Source organism: Amia ocellicauda, chromosome 2, assembly GCF_036373705.1.
Source record: "Amia ocellicauda isolate fAmiCal2 chromosome 2, fAmiCal2.hap1, whole genome shotgun sequence".
In the NCBI taxonomy this organism is placed as follows: Eukaryota; Metazoa; Chordata; class Actinopteri; order Amiiformes; family Amiidae; genus Amia; species Amia ocellicauda.
Genome location: NC_089851.1, coordinates 10,511,529 through 10,526,954, shown reverse-complemented (window position 1 = coordinate 10,526,954; position 15,426 = coordinate 10,511,529). Strand labels below are relative to the sequence as shown.

Sequence of the window (15,426 nt, the reverse complement as noted above, 5' to 3'; positions counted from 1 at the left end):
ATGTATGGCAGCCATTTCATTCCAGTTTCTGTTCAATTCCAACACAGGCACACCTCATTCTACTGAATGAGGTACTGATTAGGTGATCACCTGAACCAAATCTTATTTAACGAGGAAAAGTATCAAAACCACTGCTGTGGTCATCACTATCTTCTTGCAATAGGACCAGCTGGATGGCAGAAACAGTGCTAGTAGTACCTCAGAAGTAATTGGAATAAAAAAATAACTATTGACCATGCAAAAACAGTTGAAAAGGAAAGTTTTGAGTGAGGAAAAGAAGGGTTCAGTTCTGGCTTTATTTGCAGAGAGATACAGTGAGCGTCAGGTTGCTTCCAACCTTTAAAATTTCAAAGACTGGTTCATAAGAACAAGATCAAGCAGCAGACATTGGGGACAACAAAGCTACAGACCAGCAGAGGGCAAAAACGACTCTACACTGACCGGGATGACCACCAGCTCATTCAAATGTCACTCAACACCCGTAGGATGACATCAAGTGACCTACAAAAAAGAATGGCAAACGGCAGCTAGGGTGAAGTGCACGGTGAGGATGGTTCGAAACAGGCTCCTAGGGGCAGGGCTGAAGTCATGCAAAGCTAGAAAAAAGCCCTTAATTAATGAGAAGCAAAGAAGAGCCAGGCTGAGGTTTACAAAAGACCATAAGGATTGGACCGTAGAGGACTGGAGTAAGGTCATCTTCTCTGAATCCAATTTTCTGCTTTGCCCAACACCTTGTTATCTAATGGTTAGATGAAGACCTGCAGAGGCCTACAAGCCACAGTCTCGCACCCACTGTGAAATTTGGTGGAGGATCAGTGATGATCTGGGGGTGCTTCAGCAAGGCTGGAATCGGGCAGATTTGACTTTGTGACGGACGCTTGAATCTAGCCACATACAAGGTTGTCCTGGAAGAAAATTTGATTCCTTCTGCTCTGATAATGTTCCCCAACTCTGAGGTTTGTTTTTTCCAGCAGGACAATGAAGGTGTGGATGGAGGACCACCAGATCAAGACCCTGTCATGGCCAGCCCAATCTCCAGACCTGAACCCCATTGAAAACCTCTGGAATGGGATCAAGAGGAAGATGGATGGTAACGAGCCATCAAACAAAGCCGAGCTGCTTGAATTTTTGCGCCAGGAGTGGCATAAAGTCACCAAACATCAATGTGAAAGACTGGTGGAGAGCATGCCAAGATGCATGAAAGTGATTGAAAATCAGGGTTTTTCCACCAAATATTGTTTTCTGTACTATTCCCAAGTTAAAACATTAGCATTGTGTTGTTTAAAAATGATTATGAACTTATTTTCTTTGCATTATTCAAGGTCTGACAACACTGCATCTTTTTTGTAATTTTGACCAGTTTTCTGCAAATAAATGCTCTATATGACAATATTTATTTGGAATTTGGGAGAAATGTTGTCAGTAGTTTATAGAATAAAACAAAAAAGTTCATTTTACCCAAAAACATACCTATAAATAGTAAAACCAGAGAAACTGATAGTGTTGCAGTAGTCTCTTAATTCATTCCAGAGCTGTATACAGTCACAGCCTATATATGTAGTTTCTTAAGAAAAATGAATACATGTGTATATATAAATATGGCTACAACACTCTGGGATCCATAACTTACTCAAACAGTTTTTCCACAAACTCAGTGTTAGCATTTTTTTATCTGTATACCTACAGCTTTATCAATGTTGCAAAATAAAATAATCACACATCAATAACATTGTGTGTGGCATCAGCTTTTATTTTGAATGAGATTCCTTTAAAAAAATACCTTTGACACCGTAATGAATGGATCAGTTGTATTAATCGCTAAGTTTTGAAAGGTTTGTATTTCTGCAGTCGGTAAAGTGTCTATACTTGGATTACCATTAACATACAGTTAGTGACAATGAGGGCTTACAAATATAATTAAAATATGCGCTTCTTCATCCGATTTATCACATAAAAACTAGTCTCTGATAAAAACCATGCCATTGAAGTTATTTTGAGAGAATTTACAAGACATCGGGACATTTAAATCCAGGACGAATATTTCATGTTTATAACAAAAAAATGAATTTATTTCGTCACGGCATGATTGTTGTCCTTTCTCCAGCTGATCTTTTCAAACACTTTTAAATGTCTTTCTGCTCCAAGCAATTAATCCTGTGTGGCACTTTTCCACGGTACATTAATAACTGCTCCAGATGAATTGTTTTTCCAAGGTAAACACACACATTCTTTTTTTGGAAAAGTTTCTACCACATATCTCACATCGAGAACGGCCACCAATACTGTAGTTACAATTTCCAAATGCAGTGGCGCTGCGTCAGGGACGTCACGGTACTGATCCGGACCAGTGTGGGACTCTGGTACAATGTACGAAACTGTGCCTCCTGAAACTAGTTCGGGCACAGGCTGAGGTGCAGCTGAGCCCTAGTGGAAACACCCTGGACCAGAATGGCAAACTGGAAATGGGGCATTAGAGCCATTTGCCCACCATTCAGTCATACAGGATTGAAAAGCAATACAACTTCTCTTAACTATATTACTGAAACTAAATACAGTAAATCGAAAGACAGCCATTACAGAATGGGAAGAGCCTGCTGACCTGCCAATTAGTGAAAGCTGTACCAGAGCTTCCCGATAGGGGCCCTGCTGGCAGGAGGAAGACCCGCCCCTGGTGTCTGTGAAAAGTCTCCTCCTGACTGCAGCTGCCTACCATTACTTCTTTCACCTTGCCAGTGATACTGCTTTTAGTCTCGTTTGCTTGCGTTCCTACTAAAAGTTGGAGAAGTGTGCTTTCTTGCTGTCCTGAATCGGATTATTTGGATAACTATCTACTTCTATTCTGAGTTTTATCGCTACTATTGGAGCTTTGCTTATATTCAGAGGGAAGTCTACAGCGGGAGTCTCGCTCGGAGCTGACTACGGTCCCTCCATTGATATCTGCTGTGCGATCATTACTTCCAGTACCATTTTTTCCTACAGATTCGAGTGAAGGAGTGAGAAAGCGACTCTACTCCGGCTGGAGCAGTCTCCTGCAGTTTCAGTCCGCTGACCACCCCACCCACTTCTCTTCCAATCTCCTGGTAGGGGAAATCCTCACGTTGACTCAATCTCTGCCGGCGGGAGTCTAAACCATTCGGCACATCAAGAGCAACAGGACCAACTTCCCTCGACATCAACATCTGAGCAATTCACGACCCTGAGCGCAGAGTTCAAGGTGCTGATGAGGCAGTGGAGATTCCCTGGCCCACTCAGGAGGAGGTTCCGAGAAATAGGCTTATGAGGGGAAAAAGCTTCTAGACCCTCGGAAGCCTTGCCTTGCTTGAATATGTGGACATTGTCCAGTCCACCTGGAAACAGCCAGCATCTGCTCCTGTGACAGAAGGGCCTGGGATCCTTCCCACCAATAGGAGACTCACTGGCCAGACTGGTGCAGGCTAACACGTTGTTTGTCCTAACAAGCAGTGCAGGACCACGAACGCTATGCTTCAGAGGTCCGGGCAGCCAAAGCACAGGTCATCCTAGTCCTCTACATGGGACACCTGGTGGGTCGGATGAGGGAGCAACACTCTGCGGGAGATGCGGAGGAGCTGGAGCTTCCGTCTGCATATACAGTGAGGGAAAAAAGTATTTGATCCCCTGCTGATTTTGTACGTTTGCCCACTGACAAAGAAATGATCAGTCTATAATTTAGGTAGGTGTATTTTAACAGTGAGAGACAGAATAACAACAAAAAAATCCAGAAAAACGCATTTCAAAAAAGTTATACATTGATTTGCATGTTAATGAGGGAAATAAGTATTTGATCCCCTATCAATCAGCAAGATTTCTGGCTCCCAGGTGTCTTTTATACAGGTAACGAGCTGAGATTAGGAGCACTCTCTTAAAGGGAGTGCTCCTAATCTCAGCTCGTTACCTGTATAAAAGACACCTGTCCACAGAAGCAATCAATCAATCAGATTCCAAACTCTCCACTATGGCCAAGACCAAAGAGCTGTCCAAGGATGTCAGGGACAAGATTGTAGACCTACACAAGGCTGGAATGGGCTACAAGACCATCGCCAAGCAGCTTGGTGAGAAGGTGACAACAGTTGGTGCGATTATTCGCAAATGGAAGAAACACAAAATAACTGTCAGTCTCCCTCGGTCTGGAGCTCCATGCAATATCTCACCTCGTGGAGTTTCAATGATCATGAGAACGGTGAGGAATCAGCCCAGAACTACACGGGAGGATCTTGTTCATGATCTCAAGGCAGCTGGGACCATAGTCACCAAGAAAACAATTGGTAACACACTATGCCGTGAAGCACTGAAATCCTGCAGCGCCCGCAAGGCCCCCCTGTTCAAGAAAGCACATGTACAGGCCCGTCTGAAGTTTGCCAACATCTGAATGATTCAGAGGAGAACTGGCTGAAAGTGTTGTGGTCAGATGAGACCAAAATCGAGCTCTTTGGCATCAACTCAACTCGCCGTGTTTGGAGGAGGAGGAATGACCCCAAGAACACCATCCCCACCGTCAAACATGGAGGTGGAAACATTATGCTTTGGGGGTGTTTTTCTGCTAAGGGGACAGCACAACTGCACCACATCAAAGGGACGATGGACGGGGCCATGTACCGTCAAATCTTGGGTGAGAACCTCCTTCCCTTCCAGGGCATTGAAAATGGGTCGTGGATGGGTATTCCAGCATGACAATGACCCAAAACACACAGCCAAGGCAACAAAGGAGTGGCTCAAGAAGAAGCACATTAAGGTCCTGGAGTGGCCTAGCCAGTCTCCAGACCTTAATCCCATAGAAAATCTGTGGAGGGAGCTGAAGGTTCGAGTTGCCAAACGTCAGCCTCGAAACCTTAATGACTTGGAGAGGATCTGCAAAGAGGAGTGGGACAAAATCCCTCCTGAGATGTGTGCAAACCTGGTGGCCAACTACAAGAAACGTCTGACCTCTGTGATTGCCAACAAGGGTTTTGCCACCAAGTACTAAGTCAAAGGGATCAAATACTTATTTCCCTCATTAACATGCAAATCAATGTATAACTTTTTTGAAATGCGTTTTTCTGGATTTTTTTGTTGTTATTCTGTCTCTCACTGTTAAAATACACCTACCATTAAAATTATAGACTGATCATTTCTTTGTCAGTGGGCAAACGTACAAAATCAGCAGGGGATCAAATACTTTTTTTCCCCCACTGTATATATACACACATATATACACACCGATCAGCCATAACATTATGACCACTGACAGGTGAAGTGAATAACACTGATAATCTTGTTATCATGGCACCTGTCAGTGGGTGGGATATATTAGGCAGCAAGCGAACATTTTGTCCTCAGAGTTGATGTGTTAGAAGCAGGAAAAATGGGCAAGCGTAAGGATCTGAGCGACTTTGACAAGGGCCAAATTGTGATGGCTAGACGACTGGGTCAGAGCATCTCCAAAACTGCAGCTCTTGTGGGTGTTCCCGGTCTGCAGTGGTCAGTACCTATCAAAAGTGGTCCAAGGAAGGAAAAGCGGTGAACCAGCGACAGGGTCATGGGCGGCCAAGGCTCATTGATGCACGTGGGGAGAGAAGGCTGGCCCGTGTGGTCTGATCCAACAGACGAGCTACTGTTGCTCAAATTGCTGAAAAAGTGAATGCTGGTCCTCATAGAAAGATGTCAGAACACACAGTGCATCGCAGTTTGTTGCGTATGGGGCTGCGTAGCCGCAGACCAGTCAGGGTGCCCATGCTGACCCCTGTCCACTGCCGAAAGCGCCTACAATGGGCATGTGAACATCAGAACTGGACCACGGAGCAATGGAGGAAGGTGGCCTGGTCTGATGAATCACATTTTCTTTTACATCACATGGATGGCCGGGTGCGTGTGCGTTGCTTACCTGTAGAACACATGACACCAGGATACACTATGGGAAGAAGGCAAGCCGATGGAGGCAGTGTGATGCTTTGGGCAATGTTCTGCTGGGAAACCTTGGGTCCTGTCATTCATGTGGATGTTGCTTTGACCACCTACCTAAGCATTGTTGCAGACCATGTACACCCTTTTATGGACACAGTATTCCCTGATGGCATTGGCCTCATTCAGCAGGATAATGCGCCCTGCCACAAAGCAAAAATGGTTCAGGAATGGTTTGAGGAACACAACAACGAGTTCAAGGTGTTGACTTGGCCTCCAAATTCTCCAGATCTCAATCCAATCGAGCATCTGTGGGATGTGCTGGACAAACAAGTCCGATCCATGGAGGCCCCACCTCGCAACTTACAGGACTTAAAGGATCTGCTGCTAACGTCTTGGTGCCAGATACCACAACACACTTAGCCCTGGATAAGGACATCTGCTAATAAATAAATAAATAAATAAATATTAAGGTCTTCAATGGTGTAAGAGGTTTGTATTTTCCAATTTTTCCATTTCTAAAATTGTTGTAGATTTCTCTTTACAAATAAAATACATGAATTAATTCAGTTATCTATAGTTTATTCCCTAAAACAAGATCACAACAGAAAAAGTTTTTTTACCCAAAAAAAAAGAATTATAAACAATATTCAAATTCAATAAATACACAGGCTCATTTCCAACTTCCTACACACAGACATATAAAGATACATACACACACACATATATATACACTGTATGTACACTCACCTAAAGGATTATTAGGAACACCATACTAATACTGTGTTTGAACCCCTTTTGCCTTCAGAACTGCCTTAATTCTACGTGGCATTGATTCAACAAGGTGCTGAAAGCATTCTTTAGAAATGTTGGCCCATATTGATAGGATAGCATCTTGCAGTTGATGGAGATTTGTGGGATGCACATCCAGGGCACAAAGCTCCCGTTCCACCACATCCCAAAGATGCTCTATTGGGTTGAGATCTGGTGACTGTGGGGGCCAGTTTAGTACAGTGAACTCATTGTCATGTTCAAGAAACCAATTTGAAATGATTCGACCTTTGTGACATGGTGCATTATCCTGCTGGAAGTAGCCATCAGAGGATGGGTACATGGTGGTCATAAAGGGATGGACATGGTCAGAAACAATGCTCAGGTAGGCCGTGGCATTTAAACGATGCCCAATTGGCACTAAGGGGCCTAAAGTGTGCCAAGAAAACATCCCCCACACCATTACACCACCACCACCAGCCTGCACAGTGGTAACAAGGCATGATGGATCCATGTTCTCATTCTGTTTACGCCAAATTCTGACTCTACCATCTGAATGTCTCAACAGAAATCGAGACTCATCAGACCAGGCAACATTTTTCCAGTCTTCAACTGTCCAATTTTGGTGAGCTTGTGCAAATTGTAGCCTCTTTTTCTTATTTGTAGTGGAGATGAGTGGTACCCGGTGGGGTTTTCTGCTGTTGTAGCCCATCCGCCTCAAGGTTGTACGTGTTGTGGCTTCACAAATGCTTTGCTGCATACCTCGGTTGTAACGAGTGGTTATTTCAGTCAAAGTTGCTCTTCTATCAGCTTGAATCAGTCGGCCCATTCTCCTCTGACCTCTAGCATGAACAAGGCATTTTCGCCCACAGGACTGCCGCATACTGGATGTTTTTCCCTTTTCACACCATTCTTTGTAAACCCTAGAAATGGTTGTGCGTGAAAATCCCAGTAACTGAGCAGATTGTGAAATACTCAGACCGGCCCGTCTGGCACCAACAACCATGCCACGCTCAAAATTGCTTAAATCACCTTTCTTTCCCATTCAGACATTCAGTTTGGAGTTCAGGAGATTGTCTTGACCAGGACCACACCCCTAAATGCATTGAAGCAACTGCCATGTGATTGGTTGGTTAGATAATTGCATTAATGAGAAATTGAACAGGTGTTCCTAATAATCCTTTAGGTGAGTGTATATAATGTATTACTTTATTTTAAATATACATTATTAATATTGCATAATTTGAAAATAGGCTGAATTTGGTTTAGTATACACAAATATGAACAAATATTTCAAGCATTATGTATGTGTTTGCTTGTTTTGCTTGTTTGTGTGTGTTTCATGAATTCCCTCATTTATCATTAAGGAATGAGGGAATTCATGTAATACTATTATTCCGCTGATTGTTTTGACATTTTATTTTTTTATTTACTGTCAACTCTATTCCCATTAGAGCTGTTTTGAACGTGTTAATGATATTTAGGGTTTTGTATGGTTAGTTGCATATCCTTTTCATCAACTTGAGCTGTGCTGCTGCAAAAGCCAAAGAAGGTCAGAAACACTGGAATAAAAGTGAGGCCATGAACTGCCCCAAACAATATGACCAAGAACATGATCTTAAAAAAGGTTCTGAAGATGTAACTCGCCGCTGCTGCCAGAACCACCACCCCCAGAATGGTGGAGACGGCTCCCTGCAATATGGAATAACCTAGAGTAAAGAGTGCTTCCACTGCCTTGTCATTGACATTGGCTTTAGTACTTGAAACAAAGGCATAGGAAATGTGTGCAGAGAAGTCTACAGAGAAGCCAATGCAGATGACGAGGTTGATCATGGATATGGAGTCTAAGTTAACATCCCACAATGACATGAAACCAGCCACCCCCACAATGACAGAGCCAATGGCAAACGTCACCCACAGAGAGCAAAGAGGGTTGGGAATCAACAGGAGGGAGATCAGCAGCATCACAGCAGTGGCCACCCCGATGTTCTGGATGGTGTTGTCAACTATGACTGCATACTGATCGTAGTAGATAAAAGCAGGATGATAAACCAGCAGAGGGATGGGACAGTTCTTCGCAGTGTCTCTCAGCTCGTTCAACATATTCTTTTCATCAACTGCACTGCTGATGTTCACAGTCAGAATAAAGGAGCGGGAGGCGTAGATCTTATTATTAGACATGTTTAGATCTTGTTGAAACTGTGGAACTAACTGCAGAAATGTAGTTAGATTTCCCATGAATGCAGCTTCATTATTCAAATTGACCTGCAATGAATTTGCAAAGGATTCGTAACTGTCAAGCCATGATATGTTAATTTCTTTATCAACAAAATTAAGGTTTCTAAAATGTGTCATACATGACTGCAGTTCAGTACGGATGCTGTTATTCCAATATTCCACTTCTTTTTCCACAACTACCATAACGTTTGGACCATAGACAGAGAAATATTTATCCTCATAATCATAATAGTTAACTACATATGAATCATCCGATGCCAGATTCTTAAGGTCTATACCTTCCTTCATCTGGATGCACCCGTAAATACTGGCAGCCAGATACCCTGCATACAGCAAGATCACAAACACTTTAGTCCAGGTTTTGGTCAGAAAAGGACCATAATAATTCTTAAAGAAACTGTTAATTGGTTGTGGTTTCTCCCTGCCAGTCTCTTCTTCATATGACCCGCCAACACAGCAAATACTGTACCCTTTGGAGTGCCCATCAAGGCACTTTCTTGGTACCTTCATACAGGTCAGAGAGTGCCTGTTACTCTCTTCTCTTCTTCCATTCAAAGCCATAAAAGCCCCAAAAAATGTAATGCTGTAAAAGTAGCAGAACAGGACAGCAGTGCCAGTATAGAGGCAGAAAGACTGCACAGACCGGAAGGGCGTCATGATGCCGATGTAGAAAGCCAAGACATCAGTCAGAGTGGTGATCGTGATGGACACGGCGGCCTCTTTATATGTCTCTGCCAAACGGATCTCGACTGGATCATGAACCTTCGTTTGCTGCCAGCAGGATATCATAATGAACATGTCGTCAACACCGATCCCTAGAAAACACAGGTCAAGACATTGTTAATAATGAATAAGCATACTTATTTTGTTGAACAACTGAAAACAAAAATAGGAAAAAAAAATCATTACTTATTTCTTGAGAAGTCAGGAAATGTAAACTTACATTTTCCATCTTACATCTTTAAAAACATGAAATCTTAAATAATGATTTTGTAACCATTGCTTATTGGTTATTAACTCGACAGGGGTTTCTGAGAGATATCAGAAACCTGTACTGTGGAGCATGAAAAGATTCTTACCTAAGATCAAGAATGGGGAGTTTACCACAGTCATTGAGAATTGCGCTCCACACCACAGCAACAAACCAAAACTAGACAGCACTGCCAGACCTGCAGAGAAGACACCAGTGGAGGCCACCCATACTTTATTCCTTACACAGTCCAACCTAAAACAATAAATAAATACATGTATACAATACATGAATGCACTGAGGACTCTGTGACTAAATGCACAGCAGAATTTAGGATAATGTCAAGAGTCAAAGCCAAGGCTCTCATGCTGGGGCCCTTAGAGAAAATTGAGAGCAGGGAAATGCAACAGGACATCAAGTATATAAATTCAATTTACTACTCATCTGTTGCTCTGTATAATGGAGCTGCTTCTAAAGTGTAAATGTTTGCCTGCTTTATTGCTTGTAATACTTTAGAAGACATACTAGATTGAGAATTAATATATTGTAAACAATTCCCATTTTGGTTTACATTGGATGTTCCTATTGAAATGGAATGGTTGTAAAATATAAAATGTAAATGCACCACAATTATTAAAATATGATATTGCATGCTTAATGTTTCAGATCAAAATCACTTGTGTTATGATAATTAATATAATTAAAATAGAGACACCATGAGCAATTAGCAGCAGTCAAAATATTACTAACTTAATTAACAAGCTAACTTAATTTTTTAATTAATTAATCTTTTTTAAATTATATAAAAAAACAATTCAGAATATTTTAGATATTACATTATTATTAATAATAATATTAATAATATAATACAAATAATAATAATAATAATAATAATAATAATAATAATAATAATAATAATACTCCAGACAATTACAATGGTGATAATAACGATTATAACAATAATAATAATTTGTGGTGGTATTAGTAGTTGTATTAGCAGCAGCACCTCGCTTGAAAGGAAAGGTGTTACAGCTGTATGCTGATGACGAGTTATTGCGATTATATAAATTGTCACTGATCCAGTCAGAAATGCAGTTTCTTCCGCCACTGCCAGAAATGCGCCATTGTCAGCAGAGATACAGGTGGTGACAATGTTGCGGTGTCTGGCCAAAGGATAATGCAACATTGTAGCACTGATGATGAGGGACCATCATCACAGCCTCCAATAAGCAGAATTCCCATCAGACCATAATGGCATTAACAGCACCCCAGATCTCTCGGCAGTTCACTGTGTCCCCATCACTGCGCGGTAATATCCTCCAAACAAGCCCCATTCATAATCAATGCTAGCATATATTCATCAAGGGTTTTGCATTACACCAATTCTATATCCGACTGTTTGTCCGAAAAATGAATAAATAAATATAAACACTCAAACAAAGCATATTCGTAATAAACTGTTAAGTTAAATTTGCATTTCATTCAATACAGAACAAGTGTCTGAAATAGCGAATCGGTGTAAAACCCTTCATGAATATAGTCCTACCCCAGTGTTTCCACCTGTGGACAATGTCTTATGTAAAGAAAGATCAATTGTGTTACATTTTAAGATGATCTATGTATATTTATGTATATGTATGTATATTTATTTATTGTGATTATGAATGAGAAATTAATCTAGCATTTTAATTCCATGTAGCACTTTATCGGTAATAAGGGAAACACATAAACAAATAAAAGGCTGAATTAGCATATTCGTATAGTTTATTTTAAAAACATTTAAAGCTAGCTGTCCTAACCTGAATTGCAATGAGATGTAGGCTATACTGACCAATAGGAAAATAGTTATTAAAATATCTGGACATTATTACAAATTCAGAATACACCTGCGTGAATAACTTAATCCATTATTTCTTCTATAAAACTATAATGGGTGATTGGAGAATAGAATGACAGCTGCATCTTTATTAATCTTCACTGACTGAGTTGGTAGGATACAAATCAGTGATAGCACAAATTTACAAATGTATGCTAATACACTTATAAAAAATCTTAACCTTCAATGCAAAGACTGTCTTAATTTTGATGTACCAAACCTAAGCTGAATAATTTAATGTGTTGAACAATCATAATTATATTGAAAAAATTCACCTTGCATCGATTAAGGATTAAGGATTCAAAATGCTCTGGACACGCCACTGTCGTAACATACATACCTCATGCAAGATGCAATGGAAAAAGTTATGGCAAGGAAATAGGTGATCGAAAATAAAGGGACGATAGCTTTTGCACTCTCGACGAACTCTTCCTGTCTTGATACAGAAGTAAAATATGATACCTAAAACACAAAATGATATAATTTACATCACTAACAGGGGCTTACATGTAATAATAGACATAGTTCAAAAATACATAAGATATAAAACAGTTGCTGTATGAATGAACAGATTGTATACTGTTTGTTTCCACTAAACCATGGTTACAACCAATTTATCAACCAAGGCGAGCTATAGAGATGTAAAGATGTTGCTTAGCTTGCTTTATCTTTTAAAAGGAAATAGCAAATCACAGAAAGCATACTTGAATATATCTTGATTTTCTTTCAATGTCTTTCTAATACACACATAAGTAGCAATGGCATTAACCGGTAAATATATATGTAAGTGCACTTACCTCAATATACTTCATATGAGATACATTGTTAAACACTGTAAGGAATTCATGTATCCACACACTTGAAGTGTAGTTTTCCATTAGATAGTAAAAAAGTCTTATTGCCTGGGCACTTTCTATTATGCTGCTGTTTGCCTTCACCCCACCCACGGCTGACCCGAGGAAAACAGGATCGTTTTGAAAGTCATATATGGGGTAACTAAGCTGGATCTGTTCGATTTTACTAGCATTATAATCTACAATATCTAAAATTGCATTGGAAACGCACCCCTGGTTGGTCCTGGCACAAATACTCTCATAATTAATCTCAACGCCGTCCACTACACTGATCTGTCTCAATGTCTTGTCTAAACTTAATATTTCTTCAAAGGCTTCTTCTGTTAAAATGTGGGATGATTTGGAGACCACAATCAGTGACACAAAGGCCCCTTCAGTGTACAGTCTCTGACTAGAAAACTCATTCTCCTCAATCGGGAAGTTTTCCTTGACAAATTGTCGTTCAGCTTTTGCAGGGCCATTAGTTGGAGTGAACTGGTCTTCAATTTCATTGGATTCTGCTTCTTGCACAAAATAAAAACCTCCTCCCAGCCCAGCCGAGAGCAGCAAAGGCAGGACAAAAAAACACCAAGGATACTTTCCAACAAAACACCCCAACTTCTTAAAAGCGACGCAGATGGGCTTTTCTATGCAGTTCGTGTGACATCTAGCCATATTAATCTGTATTACTTCTTTTAAATGACATACAAGTAAGCTGCCACAGAGATGCTAACTCCTTCAGTGTTTGCGGTGCCCGGCTTAAATCACTAAAACTAATCTGAAAACTACTAAAGCTTCCCTTAATAGGCTATCAATATAAACTCCCCCTGCCAAAGTCTAGCGACAAATAAGAGAAAAGTAATTGCACTGTCCCTAACAGATTTTACTTATCTGCCAATAGCTGCGCTGCGTCGTCTTGCTCCCCTTCGCCGCATGGCACTGGGCACGCCGGGCCGCTCGTCTTATACAACCACTGTCTTTCACTGCGGTGTCACTCTCTCCATCCACACCCTGGCCTTGTCACTCTCTCCATCCGCACCCTGGCCTTGTCACTCTCTCCATCCACACCCTGGCCTTGTCACTCTCTCCATCCAGACCCTGGCCTTGTCACTCTCTCCATCCACACCCTGGCCTTGTCACTCTCTCCATCCGCACCCTGGCCTTGTCAATCTCTCCATCTGCCCTTTCCTTGACCGGCTGTGCTATCCCCACGGAAGCACTGGACTTATTAAGCAATACGTGATTAAGTGAACCTTGTCACCCCCTTGACACTCAGCATAGGAGGACTTTTGCAATCGGTTTGTAAATATTCTGGACTGACTCTTTGCACATTTAATAGATCATTAGTTTTTTTAGTTTCATACACTAATTAACTAAATAAATGTGGTCATAAACATAGTCATTTTTTAAATATAATTTTGGTGGTTACATTATTTGCTGTTGAATTCCGTATTTTTTAATTAAAAGTTACAAAGCCATAAGCATGTTTCTCGTACTTTATGCAGGATCTGAATCATATTAAAGACAATTGATAACTGCTGCTTAAATCCAGACATTATTAAAACTGTCTCATTGTTGGAATAATGAATCTGTGTGGTAGTTGTATTTTTCTGTATTTATTTGTCCTCTTTGTGTGTGTGATATTGTATATTTTCTAGAAATGAAACACTAATATATTATACCTTATCCTTTAAAAGTTGTTCATGATGAAATCTTCAATGTGTAACATTACCAGTGTTGATTTAGTCTTCAGTTTTTGATTTGGGCGTAGTCTAGTCAGGTCGACTAAAATGTCTATGAGATAGGCTATAGTCACATTTTAGTCATGCAATGTTCTTTATTTTTAGTCTACAAAAATGGCTAAAACCTTAATCAACTAAAATTAGGCTTCCATAGTTTTAGTCACAAATATTTCGTCACATTGACTTAAAACCTACATACATTTAATTCAACTATTTGGAATATTAAATACATCACCTTAATTTACCTTTTTAACTTATTCATTAAGACCGTTCAAATTTGTTAGCACATAAATCCATACAATAATTGTGTTGCAAATTATTAGACCTACTTACCAAAACAATATAAGCAACGAACACATTAAAGCATAAGAAATCTTAACCATTACTCTAAGGATAGACTATCGATGAATCACTGAACTTACATTCAAAATAATTATTTGACCTCCAAAGCCTTCACGTTTGTCTAAGAAATAAACAAACACACACATCTTACAAATGGAATTTTATTGATTTATCTCGAGATATCGCTTGAAATTTGTTGTATTTTTCCAGTCATATTGTATGCATTTCCTGCGCTTAATATATTACAAAGACGCTTTCTTCTAATCGTATTTGAAGTATTGCCACACTGCAGGTTTATTTCTTCCAAATAGCCTTCTAAATGTTGTGTCATTTAATCCTTAATATGCATTTTTGATTTATAATTGTTGATATCAAAAATACAATTACTGATATCAATAATTAACTGCCAATTGTTGATAAAGACATTTATTTTTGATATCAGAAATTGGATTCCTGATATCAACAATTGTATTTGTGATATAATGCATAATAATTAACATCCAGTTAAGGATTAAATGTCACAAAGTCATGCTATGAATTGCTGATATCAGGAATTATATTAGTTTTATAAGTAATTATGGATTAAATGTCTAAACGATTTGCAATATTTGCTGTTAAGTTAACTTGACTAAACTAATGTACAGAATTCACATGCATTACGATTTCGAAGTGAATGAACAGAAACAAATCAATGACAACAGGAGTGTACTGCAGAATAATAGACTCAATGGACAAGCACCTTTTCTTCCTGCAATAAAA

General features: G+C 40.0%; 1 protein-coding gene across 1 annotated transcript; it reads right to left on the bottom strand.

The window, feature by feature from the left end:
• Positions 1-8,112: 8,112 nt before the first annotated feature.
• Positions 8,113-13,264, bottom strand: LOC136712505 (patched domain-containing protein 3-like). Its single transcript, XM_066689140.1, has 4 exons — positions 12,548-13,264; positions 12,091-12,212; positions 9,984-10,129; positions 8,113-9,719 (listed from the first exon to the last, which is right to left on the bottom strand). The coding sequence occupies exons 1-4, from the start codon at positions 13,256-13,258 to the stop codon at positions 8,137-8,139; spliced, it is 2,562 nt and encodes an 853-aa protein (XP_066545237.1). The 5' UTR covers positions 13,259-13,264; the 3' UTR covers positions 8,113-8,136.
• Positions 13,265-15,426: the final 2,162 nt, after the last annotated feature.